This window comes from Hypomesus nipponensis, chromosome 13 (genome assembly GCF_054491055.1).
Source record: "Hypomesus nipponensis isolate SF chromosome 13, ASM5449105v1, whole genome shotgun sequence".
In the NCBI taxonomy this organism is placed as follows: domain Eukaryota; kingdom Metazoa; phylum Chordata; class Actinopteri; order Osmeriformes; family Osmeridae; genus Hypomesus; species Hypomesus nipponensis.
Window position 1 is genome coordinate 6,562,949 of NC_140373.1, and position 16,442 is coordinate 6,579,390.

At 43.3% G+C, this 16,442-nt stretch overlaps 3 protein-coding genes across 3 annotated transcripts in view; 1 reads left to right on the plus strand and 2 right to left on the minus strand.

The window, feature by feature from the left end:
• The window catches only part of rgs7b (regulator of G protein signaling 7b), a 35,495-nt gene extending 32,488 nt beyond the window's left edge, over nucleotides 1-3,007 (minus strand). The window contains exons 1-2 of the mRNA XM_084669968.1: nucleotides 2,851-3,007; nucleotides 2,037-2,155 (exon numbers count right to left, since the gene is read on the minus strand). Coding sequence (XP_084526094.1) covers nucleotides 2,037-2,114 — 78 coding nt within the window. The 5' untranslated portion in view covers nucleotides 2,115-2,155; nucleotides 2,851-3,007. The remainder of the gene's footprint in view (nucleotides 1-2,036; nucleotides 2,156-2,850) is intronic.
• A 2,033-nt stretch (nucleotides 3,008-5,040) lies between these two features.
• Nucleotides 5,041-10,833, minus strand: fh (fumarate hydratase). The gene is made up of 10 exons (XM_084670985.1): nucleotides 10,675-10,833; nucleotides 9,921-10,052; nucleotides 9,260-9,370; nucleotides 8,919-9,095; nucleotides 8,643-8,825; nucleotides 8,063-8,228; nucleotides 7,636-7,839; nucleotides 6,653-6,780; nucleotides 5,969-6,122; nucleotides 5,041-5,259 (listed from the first exon to the last, which is right to left on the minus strand). The coding sequence occupies exons 1-10, from the start codon at nucleotides 10,792-10,794 to the stop codon at nucleotides 5,117-5,119; spliced, it is 1,518 nt and encodes a 505-aa protein (XP_084527111.1). The 5' UTR covers nucleotides 10,795-10,833; the 3' UTR covers nucleotides 5,041-5,116.
• A 2,135-nt stretch (nucleotides 10,834-12,968) lies between these two features.
• hhex (hematopoietically expressed homeobox) lies at nucleotides 12,969-16,229 on the plus strand. Its single transcript, XM_084670301.1, has 4 exons — nucleotides 12,969-13,464; nucleotides 14,851-15,029; nucleotides 15,188-15,238; nucleotides 15,446-16,229. Exons 1-4 carry the CDS (start codon nucleotides 13,104-13,106, stop codon nucleotides 15,692-15,694), a joined length of 840 nt encoding a protein of 279 aa, XP_084526427.1. The 5' UTR covers nucleotides 12,969-13,103; the 3' UTR covers nucleotides 15,695-16,229.
• The last annotated feature ends 213 nt before the right edge of the window (nucleotides 16,230-16,442 follow it).

The following is a 16,442-nucleotide window of genomic DNA, read 5'->3' on the forward strand; positions in this document are numbered from 1 at the left end:
GGCTTTTAATTAGTCTGATGTCAGCAGTCGAGGACAGCTCGCCTTTCGCCTGGCTGGAAAAGACTCCACTGGGACTTATTAGCCTGATACATATTCTCATCTCAACTGACTTAAAACTATTGTACTTGCTTGTAATATATTTTTGTTGCTTGCTTTTTTACAGAGGTATACCCTTGCACTTTTTGAGGTTCATGTTGTTAAATTGTTTAATTGTAACTTGTTCAACTACATGCTCTTGTGGTTCTTCCCTTTGGGACTTATTTAGTTTTCACAATGTTACTTCATGTTTTGGCTACCCGCAATGTTGCGGCTATCTCGTTGTTATGATCAGTGACCTATGCACTTTTGTAAAGCTCTCTTTTGGAAGTCGCTTTGGATAAAAGCGCCTGCTAAATGCATAAATGTAAATGCCATGGCCCAAAGCTTCCAGGACGGTGGGGTTCTTTTGTCAGCCCCGTGCTAAACACAGTCTGACTCCTACTCCCTTTGAATTACATCAATATGGAAACCATTTTCATGCTCAATGACACACTAGAGAATGATCTATGTGCTGTACCTCCACATACTGTAGCAAGAGCTCACAGGGTAAATATTTTATAGTACATAAAAGCTATTCTATTTCAAGCTGTTTCTTTGTCATACATCTAAAATAATGAACGCCAACTAAGACCAATCATCCTCTAAGGCAAAAGATGGTGGGGGGTGAATCACTGTCACACAGTGATGATCATCATTGTACATGGTTATGTTGCCGCCTGCCAAAGATCTTTCAAGCGTAGGCTCAGGGGCATCATCATCGCCACACCTGATTGGTGGAGTACTGTATCTAACACCTCATTGCTGCATAGAACACTGGCTGAACCAATCAGAGTGCCGGCCGCCTCCTCCATACCTTTCAGACGTTCACAGATGTGGGTCCGCATAAAACATGCATCATCTGGCTGACTGAGAGGGGAGCATGATTTACCCCACGGTTCTGACGGGTTAAAGAGCAGGCCGGGTTTCCACAGAGCGTATCAGAGCAAGTCTGCTAGCATCCTAGCAAACACATGGCTGCCACTGCTACTGTCAGCAAGCCTCCCCTCTGTTGGTGACACAGAGAACACAAGTTTCTGCAGAATGTCCATTGAAAGTATAGAAGAAAGCACCTATTGAAACTAAGGGGAAACACAAACCGACTATTTACAGCCTCCTCAGACTGACATTAACTGTGGGAGTAAGTTTACTGTTCCATACACCACATTATAAAGTCCTGGTTCAACATATATATCACCTTATTTATACGCTGCATTCATTTACAAAATAGTTTGTTGCAATTTTGTCTATTACTTTTAAAAAGAATACAAAAGGCATGCTGAGTTTCACTGCCACAGATGGATCAACGGCTACAAACTGCGTTGTCTTGTCTTAAGAATTGCAGTGCCCAGTCTGACCTTGTGTTGTTCTGTGTACCTGACAAATAAAAGACTTGAACTTGAACAAACTAAAGCCTTGTTACTATAAGCTCGAATCCATATCATTCTACAGCGAGATGTATGACTGGATTCCTGGACAGATAAGAGTTATCCTGCTTAACACATGAAATGTGCTGAGAGAGACAAAGAGAGAGAGAGAAAAAAAGAGAGTGAAAGAGAGTGTGTGTGTGTGTGAGGGAGAGAGAGAAAAATCAAATCTACTCCAAGCCTGCCTTAGTCAATATTGTTCTACATTCACCATAGCCCACGAATTGAGCACCATGTCACATGGCATAACATAATCAAACATCCAACAGGAACTAACACAGTAGGGGGGAATTGATTGAGAATTTAAACAAACCAGTTTTGGGGATACATCCTGGTCGTTTGCATATGGCTCACTGACACCTAAACCAAAAGGTGCAGCTCATACACATATCCAGTTCATTTAAAAACCAAGGCAAACCTACAAATTGTCCAGTTAGATATTGGGAAATTCTAGAACCCAGTAATCCTTCGTTTGACTGGTGAGATAAACTCAACATACAGAGACCTTCTGGCTCCAGAAGCAGTATTTCTTACCTTTCTGTAAACCAGCATGTTGGGAGACTCGTCCGCCACCCCGTTGCTGCTTTGCCCGTAGTTGTTTGTCTGCGCCATGCTTCGTGTGATCAACCGTCAACGGTACGTTTAGCCTACTCCTGAAAGAGATAAACGGAAATAGGCTACCAGACGCGATTTCAACAATGTTATCTTGGTGTGAAGGCTACACAGAACGAGGATGCTGAGCGGGCATAGTGTCACCCCTGTGGACAAATCAGACTTTTCCACATTAAATTATCATTTACGCTATGACGACGACAAGAAAAGCGGTTAGTCTCCGTTTAGAATTGGGCAAAAATCATTATAGTTTTGGCCAGACTACTTGTAAAACATGACACACATGTATGTATTCAGATGACAACTCAAATCATATTTTATGTTATCAAAATGAGCAGCAACCATTGCTGTCATTTCGTGTCAAGGTAGGTCATAATAAGGTAGGTCAGCACATTATTTTTAAAACAGGATGCTTTGGCCGTGTCCCGAGCGATTTATGCATAAACACACACACACACACACACACGTACACGCATATCACACTGTATTCTAGCAACAGTGTGGTAAGAAAAGCGGACCTCCCACATTCATGAATTAAGGAGGTTGCCCAACTCTTCCATGAAACACCAAAGGGCACTAGGCGCGATCTGCAGTAGCCCACAGTAGCCGATCTGAAAGGCTGAACCTGTTTCTGTTTTCAGCACCTGGGACAGTTCCACCAAAGCTATGCAGCCATAGGCGACACTCTATCCCTCAATCTCGAGACATTAGTTTAACACCATTTTCGTATATTTACCTTTCTCCCCAACCACAACTCGCGGACAAATCCCAGTTTTCTTTAGAACGACGTTCAGCGCAGGTTGTCAGCTGCCAGTGGAAATAATTATTCTGTGATAATTCATCGGAAAATTTCGAAATCTGGCACTCGATGTGAACCCGCCACTGCTGCCGTCCTCTGCTCTCCTCTCGAAGCCAAGAAGGAGGAGCGCGCAGGCACTCTTAGAACTCCGTGAACGCGCCCCGACCTGGGGGCCAATCGCGTGCTAGGAATCCACATCAGCTTTAGCTCCTTGGTAACTGCCTCAATGGTAAACACGGTTTGAAAGAATCGATTTTAAACAGGGCATTTCTTTACTTCATGGGGAACACATTTCACATATCGTGACAACGGCACAAATATGCTTATTGATCCTCAAACAGTAGTTGATAGAGGTTACATTTGTTTGTTTGTTTGGGGGGGGGGGGGGGGGGGCTTCAACAAACACTTGTAATATTGTTTTATTGGTCATGTAGGCTATAGGGCCTTCCTTAGAACATGTACTCACAAAAACTATACTCAGTGCCTACAGATTCCTGTCATTGTGCTGTTGATGATACATGTTCAAATAATCTCAGACTCTCTGATAGATGTCCAGTATGCTGCTTACATCATTGAACGCCCGCAACTTCAACGTCAAAAGAAGCCTATTCACACTGGGCACTACTAATGTGAAACACTCTATTATCCTCTGAGAATACCTCTCTTGCGGAGCATTCATAATCCAAAGTCCCAAGGCTACTTGGAAATCTAATTTGTGGAATTCATTCAGCACACCTTAAATCAATGGTCGTATCAACCATTAATTTCAATCAGGTGTGTTGGAACAGGGAAACATCTAAACATGCAGAACAGGGGGTCCCTGAGGACCAGGGTTGAAAACCACTGCCTTAAATGTATTTATTGTATCCTTGTCCGGGCCATGTTAGGACCCCCTGGCTAATTTGTACTCCGGGCCACACAATCTAAATCATACAGGAAAGCAGGGGGTTCCGCTGGGCCCCCTGTCTGACCTGGACCCTTAGAACCCTCCTTATCCTTCCTTACACATATCAACCCAATGTCTGATGCATATGTCTTGAATCTCCATGCCTTGGCAGAACGAAAGCAATACAAACTTGATCCTTGATGTCGGGCTAGTTGCGTTAGTTCGGCGACAGCGGCTCTGGTGTGGTTGTTCATCAATACCAAAGATCCAGCATCTGCTAGGAAGGCAATAAGTTGCAAAATCCTTGGTTAATTGATGCCATTGCAGCTTGGATCTAGGCCCATTTCACCCCCCAATCCCCAGGGCTAAGTGTTTGTTCGGAGGGAGCTACCCAGAGGGCCATCACCCATCACCCAGCATTGCTCTCCTCGTCCACAGCGTCTTTATCATCAGTCCCTCCTCGTGCTCCCTCTCCGGGCCCTGCTTCCCAGTCCCCCTGCAGGTTTCCCCTCCATCCAGGTCCATTCCCTTTGCCTCTCCATTTTTCTTTCAAATGGTCTTTCTGTTCTGATACTGCAAGGATTGGCATCAGCTGTCAGTTTTTAACCTCTAATCACGTTCCTTCAGGGATAATAGGACAGAAGCTATTTGTAGTATTGGAGGCTGGGTGTACGAAAGCCATAGAAGACTGTGGAAGGTATAGTCCCATTGTTCAGACCAATGGCAGGTATGACATCATTTTCCTTGTGCTGTATCCTTTGAGAAATGCACAAGCCAGAGTGGACACCAGGTATTCAACATTGAACAGTGGAATAAATGACTCAACACCTTCATTCAGAAACACACCATGTATCCAATCTCAAGTGTGAGTATAGCCAATGAATGAGGGATATGGGAAACATCATAATGTCCTCCACCGTGGCATTGATTAATAGAAAGAACATACCTATCTATTTTTGTATCATTTTTTTGCAACACCATGGCCACACATGCACACAGAGGGAAAGTCTAGAACAGATTTAATGTGTGAATATGGTTCACGTTTTGGCCAAAACAAAGGAAGAAGGAGAAAGTGCATGTGTCCAAGAGAGTGCATGTGAGAGAAATAGAGTAGCAAAGTAGCATAACTACATCCTGACCTTTCATGAGGCAAACATTTCCAAATGCTACGTTAGATTTGCATTGAGAAACCAAACACAGTCTGAATCGGATGAGAAACATCATCAAAGTCAACTGTACTGTTTCAACAGCAAAAAAAATGATATTTATTTGTACAAAGACATAAGACATGTAACCATTGTGATGCTGTGTGAGTGTCTATTTGGGGCCCAGCATCTCGTGAGGCTTCACCCACTGATCAAACTCCTCATCTGTAAGGTAGCCCAGCTTAACAGCCATAGCTTTTAGTGTAGAGCCCTCCTTGTGGGCAGTCTTGGCGATGGTGGCAGCTTTGTCGTAACCTGGAACACAGAAAGGCAGTGGAATTCGATTTAAAACAAACAGAGCGACAGCCCTTCCCCGCTGAATATTCTGGAATCACTCCTCTGCCTCTGTCACATCCTTCCTTCCCATACATACTGTCTGCTTTAACATGACTGAAGAGCTATCCTTCCATACACCTTTAACCGGCCTATAATCAGTCCAGGGCTTCCTCAAAGGAAGGCAGGAAGGAAAGAGACACGGTCAGAGTATTCCAACTGGGGCCTTGTGCGCATCTGCAAGTCTGATGAGGATCATCGATAAGCAGCCTGCTAGCTGCCCATGCACCCCTGAGGAGGAACACCTGGGCCCCGCTCAGACCTACTCCTTCAGCCCTGGCACAGATCGTTTGTGTGTGTGTGTGTGTGTTTTTGTTTGTGTGTGTGTGTGTGCCTGTGATAAAGGGAAGGCAGTGCACACAGAAAAATCGAAAGGCATATCTCTGTGATGGCTTATAGAGCACCGTGCAGTCCTCGGGTAACAGGTTAATTTCTTGGAAAGGCCAATGAGAAATAACAGGATTATCCAATCAATTCATATCAATGAATATTTCAAGGAGGCAAGGAAGAAAGGCTTCATCGGAGAAAAATCAACCAGCACCTGAATGTCATTCACAGTGAATTCATCTGGGCATTGCTGTGAATGGGGGTGTCTGCCATCTAGTGGAGTGCAGGGTATAAAGCATTTTACCAATGTGGGGGTTGAGGGCTGTGACCAGCATCAGGGACTCGTTCATCAGCTTGTTGATCCTTTCTGTGTTGGCCTCGATGCCCACCACACAGTTAGTGGTGAAGGAGACGGAGGCATCGCCCAGCAGCTTGGCAGAGTTGAGCACATTCTTAATCTGGGAGAGGAGGTACAGAGAGCGCAGAGACAAAACAGGACTGCAATGAACAAAGAGAGCAAACCATTCCACTCAAAACAGGGACAATCATTTTAGTTCATGATACATCTAACAAACAATCACAGTCCTCCAATGATTACCAGTACTACCAACTATCATTATTGCAGAGTTGTTTAATCATTTATATCCTGATTTGGAGGTGTTGTTAGAAGGCTTTTTGATGAAACAATGGTAGGAGCTTAGAGGACCTCTTGAGGACAATCAGTTACTGGGATGAATAATGAAGCTGGCTGTAAATATTTTAGTAGACAACAATGGCAACAACCCCATTTAATAATTCACACAACAAAGACAGCAAACCCAACAATAAGCTGAAGTATTCAACATGATGTTCTACTGGGATCTGAAAATGTCCTTGAAAATAACAAGGCATTCCTTACTCAATGTTTGCTTCCATCTTGTATAAACTATTAATAGTTTGTGTTGAAAAAAAGATGGTGTGAGAGAGCCAGCTCACACAGGCATCTTACCATCATGGGTTTGAAAACGTTGAGCTCGAAGTGTCCGTTGCTGCCTCCGACAGTCACGGCAACATTGTTGCCCATCACCTGGGCTGCTACCATGGTCATGGCCTCACACTGGGTGGGGTTCACCTTGCCTGGAACACACACACACACAGCATGAAACACACAGTGGTCATCCCCCTGGTCTCCAATGATCACCACAGGAGTACAGCTCTAGAGACTCAGTCTCAGAGTTTTTGTTTTGTTTTTTACTGATCCTGGAAAGCTACCTTCCTGTAGGGTTTTGCCCCAACACCAATCTAGCACACCTGATTCTAATACTTAACTGGTTGATGTGGTAAACCAGGTTAGCTGAACCGGTGGTTGGAGCACACACCTACAGGCAGGTAGCTCTACAGCAGGGGTAGGCAACCCTGGTCCTCAGGTGCCACTGTCCAGAATGTTTTAGATGTTTCCCTGCTCCAGCACACCTGATTCAAATGAATGGTCATTACCCAGCTTCCATAGAGCTTTTTAACAACCCATTCATTTGAAACAGATGTGATGGCGCAGGGAAATATCTAAAAAATGCAGGATGGTGGCACCAGAGGACCAGGGTTGCCTACCCCTGCTCTACGGGAACAAGGTTGGAGACCGCTGTCCTACGATACTAACTAATTTGTATAAGGTTAACGCATGTTACTGGCCAGCTAGCTGAACTAATATCAACAGTCTCTCTGGGTCTGGAGGGCTCAAAGGTCAGGGAGTGGAGAGAAAGTGCTCGTCCTAAAATAAGAGCCGTAACCTGAGAGCCAGCTGGCAGGGATGAGCACAAGCAGCTGGGGCTTCACATCCCAGCTGACTTACTGCCCTCAAGACAAAGAAGGCGGACATATTCTCGCTTGCTCCTACTAACGTTAACAAAGCTTGTGAGCTGGCTACTGGGGCTTATATAACAATATTACATGTTGAATCGTCGAAAGCAAACTCCAGGGTTGGGCTGGGCTCACCAGGCATGATGCTGCTGCCTGGTTCATTCTCAGGCAGGATGAGCTCTCCCAGGCCCGATCGGGGGCCGGACCCAAGGAAACGGATGTCGTTGGCGATCTTCATCATGCTGCACGCCACGGTGTTCAGAGCCCCACTCAGCTCCACCAAGGCATCATGGGCCGCTAGTGCCTCAAACTTGTTGGGGGCGGTCACAAAGGGCAAGCCTGAAGATGACATGGAGAACATATATGGCTCTGTGTGCATGCGTCATTTCGACATGTCTTCCAAGGAGAAATAACTGTTCCGATGATGTCACCTCTGATACCAAGACTCCAAACAGAACAAACAAATCCATCTCATCTGTATCTGATGTTCACAGTAGGAGAAGTGAAGGAGCCAGGAGAAGTGTCTCATTGGTGGAGGGTTAAACAGTGGGCGTAGCCCTACCTGTGAGAGAGGCGACTGTAGCTGCCACCTTCTCAGCAAAGCCGATACGCGTGTTGAGGCCAGTGCCCACTGCAGTGCCACCTGCAGCCAGCTCATACACTCTGGGCATGGCAGCCTTCACCCGTTCGATGCTGTACTTCACCTGCTGGACGTACCCTCCAAACTCCTGCATGATGCACACACACACTGTTAGTAAAGACTTAGTAAATATACGCATCTTCAAAAAGGTTTATAACTTGTTTATGATTTTTTAAATACTACGTTCAAGAATAGCCCAAGACGTGTTAATAGTATGCCATATTACTACTAATACTGTCATATTCCTTCAAGCTAATAAGTAAGCTAAAAGTAATTCCTTCCATTGAGCCAACCAGCGAAGCATCCGTCACATGACATTCACATGCCAGTTCCCAAGACCAATCAGTCAATGGGAGAGCTCCTGTTATTATGGACCCCATAATAACAGACACATGGTTTTTAGTTAACAAGTTCAACTTCCCTAGTTGCTTCAACCTCCTCCATCACAGCCATCGTCGAATAAAAGCCGAGATTGAGATGAAACAGCCTAAAAGTGCAGTACCTGTCCAAGAGAGAGGGGAACGGCGTCCTGTGTGTGCGTGCGGCCGATCTTGATGATGTCTTTGAACTCCTCGGCCTTGGCGGCCAGGGCGTCGTGCAGCATCTGCAGGCCTGGGATCAGCCCCTCGTGGACCTCCTTGGCTGCAGCAATGTGCATGGCTGTGGGGAACGTGTCATTGGAGCTCTGCAGACACACAGCACCATCATACAACAGGCTAGGATTACCACTGGACTGCCCCGCTGAACAAACATATGAATGATGATCGGTCTTGTTTACCTGGCTCTTGTTGACGTGGTCGTTGGGGTGGACCGGGTCCTTGCTGCCCAGCTTGCCCCCCATCATCTCGATGGCTCTGTTGCTGATTACTTCGTTTACATTCATGTTGGTCTGGGTTCCAGACCCAGTCTGCCACACCACCAGCGGGAAGTGGTCATCCAGTTTACCAGCTGTCACCTGCAGGGAATGGACCCCATGCATGAGAGGCCAGGTCCCAGAGAGTGACTCAAAAGTCCAAGAGATTATATCCTGCCGGCCTCAGTATAGAGTTTGTCTTTGTTGGTAGTTTTTTATTTCTTTGTCAGAGTATCAGCATGTTTGATCTAACAGCTGGGCCGTACCTCATCTGCAGCCTTAACGATGGCGTCAGCGATTTTTGGGTCCAGTCCATAGTCCTTGTTTACCTCTGCTGCTGCCCTCTTCAGGATGCCAAACGCTTTGATCACCTGGATCTGGACCAACGAACAACAGGTCTGAGGATGATATCTCCATCTTTAGAAATAACATGTATAAACTAGAGAGGGGCGGCCGCAAGCGGACTTCTGGGAAAGATTGTAAAGTGTTCTTGCGGCCGCCCCATCTGTCCATACTGAGGTTAACACTTCTGATGCTACTGCAGCTAACTTCTACAGCCGGAACACACAGCTGTAGCTCACACAGCTAGCTCGCAACATGCCGTTAGCTCGATTCTGCACCAAACTCGAATATTTCATAAACTACGCAACGGACCCTTCCACAAACAATATTAAAGCAAACATGATGCACATTTTGACACCTGACATCGAGTCTAGGGACAAGTAGCAATGGCTATAATAATAATGTAGGCTGTATGTAAGATAACAGTTGTTTACCTTGCTTGCAGTCAGTAACTATATTGATTTTCACAGATATGTAGATGTACAGTCACAGAAATTTTTGTGATGATGTGGACCCTGGAATATTGAAAAGTGCTCGATTGTATGCATCTGTTGTTAAGCAAAGTCATGTTGAAGAAGGACTTACTGGCATCCTCTCTGTGGGTCCTCCGATCTTGAAGTTCATGGTGGACCTGACAGTCTGAGCACCATAGTATTTGTCCACTGGCACCTTGAGCTCTCCAAATGTGTCCCGCTCAATTCTGTATTCTGAGCTGGCCTGATCGGAAAAACACATTCAATGTAAGTATGTTCATGTTACATCACATTGTATTAAAACAGAATCACAATAAAATCTGAAGTGTAACTAGTGCATAATATATACTTCATTTCACACAGTGATTTTCGTTTTTGTTTTATTTATATCTTATTTTATTATTTTACACTGCAACAGCATGCTATGCCAATAATGCGTAGTGGCTTCACTGAAGAGTTATGCAACTGCCAGTTCTTCAAAGAAACTATGGTATTGGCTCTGCATATCGCTAAAGTAGAACTAGCTGGTAAGCTAAAATTTACTGACTTTGACCTTCTCTCCTTGCTTGTGATACGAGTAAGCTAAAACAGTTGAAAAGCTAATCAGTTAGCTCATACTAAGCTAAAATCCAACCACATTTATTTGTATGTTAATATATGACATTAAAAAAACGATAGCTACTGCAGCTGACACAAAGCACAAAATGTTTCTGATCATGTTAGCTAGCTTGCTACTTTAAACCAACTAACGCTATTCATTCATTTCAGATAGTAAGAGCTAGCTTGGCTAGCTAATAAGGTCATTTATGGGCCTGCAGTTTACAAGGAGAGTTCATTACTTTTTGTCTATAAAGCAAATGACTTACCATTCTGGTTGGTGTCACGATTGCGCTAAACGAAGGGCCGTGCTTTCTGTTGGCAATGTTCCTCTGCAACGCCGGGAGGTTGCAGTTTAACCGCTGGACGTGTCTCAGAGACCGATACATGGCGCTGTCTCGGCTGTCAATTCAGGCAATGGTGGAGGGCGGAACCATAATAAACCAACCAAAATTCTCGGTCGGTGGGCGGAAACTTTTCCCTGTTACAATGCTTGTGCACGGGGGAGATAATTGAAAGCAGCACCATTTTTATTTTATTTTATTTTTTTGTCAACAACAATGTCATTGTTGTTTTGTTTTTTAAACCTTCACTAATGTGTTCTGTAGACACATAATATCTGTACATAGATCTCAATCAAAAATAAGTATTGTCTATAAAAATGTGATTCATTTATCAGGAACAGTTGTTGAATAGCTTTCTATTGCCATACATGCTCCATAAACTCATTCCTACTCAGCAACTCTCAGCAGATGGCAGCAAAATGCTTTAATTCTCAGCCTTTCCTTGTGCACCAAGCCATGATGAAAATGTGCCACCAAGATTGCAGTGTGAAACATTGTAAAAGCGAAGTACAAGCAAAGTACCCTCACAAATTAGTATTTTATGATAGCAGATTAATAATTAAGACATAGAATTTGGCCTAAAATAAAAAATCAATAAAAGTCAAAATCCTGATTAGGCCAGTCTTGGTAGTTGACTACTCTCAATTTTCTCAAATACTGAACTGATTTTCAATCATTTGATTATACAGAATGTAGGCCTATTATAGTACCGTGTTAATAATCCTAATTAATAGATTGATAGCTTTCATCACAGTACCTGATATTTTAGGAAGATCTATGATTACCTGATTCGGGAAGCCTAGGCCTACCTCAAATTTGTATGAATTAACTGACATCTTAACTCGCTCAAGCATTGTTTTTTACATTTTATATCAAAGGTTTTGGATATGCAATATTGTCTATTTGAGGCTACCTGTTGCTTGTTTCTGTTTAATCGAGTTCATATCAATTAAATCTTGCAAACCAATTTACATATGATTGTAAATTGGCCCATAAAAAGTAATTTATCAAACAAAACAAAAAAAATGTGCATGGCCTACTTGATCTGCTAAATAGCCTACTTTAAATGACTTATTTCTGATTCTCCTTTTGATTTCAACTAAACAGCTAGACCATAGGCCCTCGAACAGGTACTATGGCGCCAACAGTGTCACCGAGGCGCTCGATGGCATTAGACCAGCGATAACCAGTGTTCTCCCCTGATTTATCAGCCGTTTGGACAGGGGTCCGACGCCAGAAAGTCACAGGCGGATCAATTCACTGCAATGATTGTCAAAGTCCAAATATTGGCCATTTACTGATTTGTCTTTCATGTGAGGTTATATGTCCTCTGCTTTTCTTGAATCAATGTTTATTCCTTGGGTCACGCTATCTAAATGAGGCCTACCTACAACCGTTAGAAAGTTGCCTTTATCTCTTGTATAGGCCTAAATGTCGACGCGCATGTCAAACCGCTCGCGTCAAAGGGAATTATTGTGTAAAAAAGCTTTTTTGTACAGTCGTAGGCATAGATGTAACAATAGGCTATGCCAGCAGTGCATATGGGCTATTCAAAGTCCCTTAGTATTTCCCATTTTGCACAGACAAATCAATAACGTTTGATAGTGAGAGAGCAGAAAACCTATAGGTGATTGTATTGAAACGTTTTCCGAAGTTTATCAATTGCTGTTCAACAATGTGGAAACGACCAAGGGATAATCATATATAAATGAGTGCGCTAAAAGCCACTAACTGATATGTTGTTAAATTGATGAACCTACTGATATCAACGTCGGGATAAGTTAATCACGTGCTACTATTTTATCTTATTGTTAATTCAACGATAACATTAAAAGTCTGATGAGTCACGCAGGCTTCTCACAGTATTCGCCATCATCAGTCCCAAAACAATGAGCAAAGAGATAGATAATGTAACTCAACGTTACAATCAAATGAACCTACTTTTTCCGTCACCATTTAAAGGCCTACTTTATAGACTTAAATTACAAAAATACAGCCAACATTACAGTCAAAAGAGTTGACTAAGTTATACAATAAATATTTGAAGAAATGGGGTAAAACATTTTTAAGGTGGGCCCTGCATCATAACGCGTTATCTCATTAGAAAGCACACTCTTAAACAGAGTGGACCAATCAGAATGTGTGTGTACCTGCAGGAAGTTGTCTACTCTGCTATCTCCTCCCTCTCTGAGCAGCGATATGAAGCAGACTAAACTGTTGTCGGATACGCCAACTGACCCTAGGCACCCCATGGACAGAGACGCACCTTCAACACTTTATCCTGAAGCCTAGACCTTTCAGTAAGGTAGATCACAGCGCATTCAGCAGCACATTACACATATAGGTCTGTAACCATGCAGTACCAGCACGCATCGCCAGCTCCTACGGTTAGCGTTCCTCTTTACGCACCTACTCCAATCCAGCCCGTCCACCCAACTCCTTTCTACATTGAAGATATCTTGGGTAGAAATGGTTCGCCGGCATCTTCTACGTTGATCCCGATGCCCACCCTCCCATCTCCGAATTCTTCCTTTACCAGTCTGGTGTCACCGTACAGGACCCCTATCTATGAACCAACGCCTATCCATCCAGCCCTCTCGCACCACGCCGCGCTGACGGCCACGTATGCCTCTGGAGCTTTCGCCAATTCCATCTATCCATTTCACCGTTCTATGGGAGACTACACTCAAGCGCTTCTAAGACACGACCCTCTTGGTAAGTTGAACATGGCGCATCTTGTCCGCATCATAAACGATCTGACGTTTAAATTAATGTATTGCTGGTCAAAACCACCAAGACAGTCAACTTGGCAATTTTCCAATATTGTGTGTGTGTGTGTGTGTGTGTGTGTGTGTGGTGGTGGTGGTGGGGGGGGGGGGGGGGCTTAATCATTTCCACAAAAGTTTTTCTTTGTTTAGTTTTTTACGAATGCGGGCTGTGTACATTGGAGGGTTTGCATGCATTATCACACTTTATCATGGTCATTTTTTGGGACAGACATATTGTAATGACACAAATTGTCCTGTCTTGGACGTCAACGGCCTTGACTTTAAAAAACCCTATTGTTCCCAACATCAGAGCAGTGACTAAGAATGCTCCTAAATCACTTGTTATTTCAGCAGTAAAGTGTCGGCCTGGGGTTAACCGTCTCTGTTCAGCAAGCCTGACCCTTTCCGTTCATACAGGAAACCTTGAGCTCTCGATAGGAGTAAATCTGGTTTCAGAAGCTGTTAAATGTTTTCCTGCCCGCCTCAGGCAGGCGCTTCCTCGGGAGTCGTGCACGATGCTGATTATTTTATCGACATCCTCAATACAGACATATTCAGGAAACACTCGACTTCTGATAGCCGGGATCCGTTTTTCTGATATTGTTTACTTCCTCTGTGCGGGATGTAGCTTTAAGGACACTAAAACAAAACATTACACAAGCATGCATCTGTTTTTAATCAATACTGGTACTTGTTTAATTACTTAGGTTTATTATATTGTGATGCACTTTTAATCACATTAATCAAAACGAAAAGGCCTACGATATTTTTAACCGTGTTTGGTAGGCTATTAGTTTCACTTCACTATTTAATTAGGCTAATATATCTATAATAGGCCTACAATAGCCTACTGTCATCAATTATCTTCATAAACCCAACGGCTTCGGGCAATTTTGCCTTTACACATTGTCAGCAAATTTGATTATTTCAAGACTCTTTTTCGGTTTGACATCATAATTCGTGATGTCAATGTCGATGTTGACACGAAATGCAACAGTTGCAGTAAAGTGCAACGGATTGGGCGTCAATGGTAAAGCCTCTCTCATCAGATAAAGCTTCAGGAAACACATGGACGGATATTTTGCCATTGTCCCTCTCTCTCACTCACTCTCACGGCCTTCCTTAAAAGTGGAGGATGTGTGCAGTAAACTGACACTCAAAGATTATCTTTATTTGCAGGATGCCTTGTGAAAAAATGAATAAAACCGCTGTAGATGTAAATTTTGATTAATGCATGTTTTATACTGTTCATTCATTTTCCGTGCATTTATATTGAACTCATTTTTGACTAATAATATTTTACATTCATTATCTATTGTATGTGTTTTCAAAGGTAAACCACTTTTGTGGACGCCATTCATCCAACGCCCTTTACACAAGAGAAAAGGGGGTCAAGTGCGCTTCTCCAACGACCAGACAATAGAGTTGGAGAAGAAGTTTGAGACGCAGAAGTACCTGTCACCTCCAGAACGAAAAAGACTGGCTAAAATGTTACAACTGAGTGAAAGACAGGTCAGCAAGCAATTTCAACAATTTTACCAAGTTGTTCACTTATAGGCCCCATAGCCTAATTTTAAAATGTATAATATATTAAAACACAAATCGATTAAATATTGTCTCTTAATGCATGCTCTTTTGCATTGAGACAAATTTGAAACTCTGTTTTTCAGGTGAAAACATGGTTCCAAAATCGAAGAGCAAAGTGGCGAAGACTCAAACAGGTATGCCAAGAGGAATTGCCTTGGTTTAACATCGTATTTCAACATTTGCATTGTTGTGTTTGCAAGACGAATGACAGGATCGGAAACAGAGTCAATCGAATGGATGTTTACTTTTTTGTTTAAATCTGCGTAAAAGCCATGCGTAGTAGCGTACTTTTGTTGCAAACGCTGTCAAGCTATTGATCTTTATCTTTTTTATTTCCACAGGAAAATCCTCAGGGTAGTAAGCGGGAGCTGGAGGATGAAAGCGCAGTGAGAAAGTGCGATGGTGTCTTGTCAGAATCTGGGGCGAGCCCGGACCTGAGGCGCACAGAGCTGGCCCAGTCACACAGCCGGTCACAATGCTCCTCCTCGCCATTATCACAAGGAGAAATAGATTCGGACATTTCAGAAGACACAGATCAGGAGCTGGACATTGAGGAGGATATAGAGTTTCCCTTGAATACTCAGATATGACACAGTCTATTGAAACTGCCGAACGCTAGTGATGTGAATGTCTATTAGTTGTCTTTGCATTCATTTACATTTACATTTACATTTAGTCATTTAGCAGACGCTCTTATCCAGAGCGACTTACAGTAAGTACAGGGACATTCCCCCCGAGGCAAGTAGGGTGAAGTGCCTTGCCCAAGGACACAACGTCATTTGGCACAGCGGGGAATCGATCCAGCAACCTTCTGATTACCCGACTCCCTCACCGCTCAGCCATCTGACTCCCTCAACATCCCTCATCCCTCATCCCTCAACATCATTCAGATGTTTTGTTTTTGTAAATAACGTGTTCTTGTATATTTCGCTTTGTGTACATGATCTAAGTAGTAGACAATTTAAGCTTCTGTTTCATCCACCAGAACGCCTTGTTGGACGTCAGTGACCTCCAGCCACTATGGGAATTGATCAATGTGTTATCTTAATGTGTAATCTTGTTCATTTGATTGGATAACAATGATGAAGTTTAGAACATCAATAAACTATATTTGGGGATAAACAAGATGGCTAACCGTTAAGGTCTTTCTTCTTTCCCATGTTGCATTTCATATGATGGTGCGAGATTATTTAACAGGGTTTTCTGATATTACGAAACGATTAATAGGTGTTATTATCAACGCGTTGCGTTTTACGCGTTGCGTTTTACGCCTCATTTTGACACTTCACAACTTGTCTGGAACAATGTGGATTACATAACTCCTTTTCAGTCCATTCA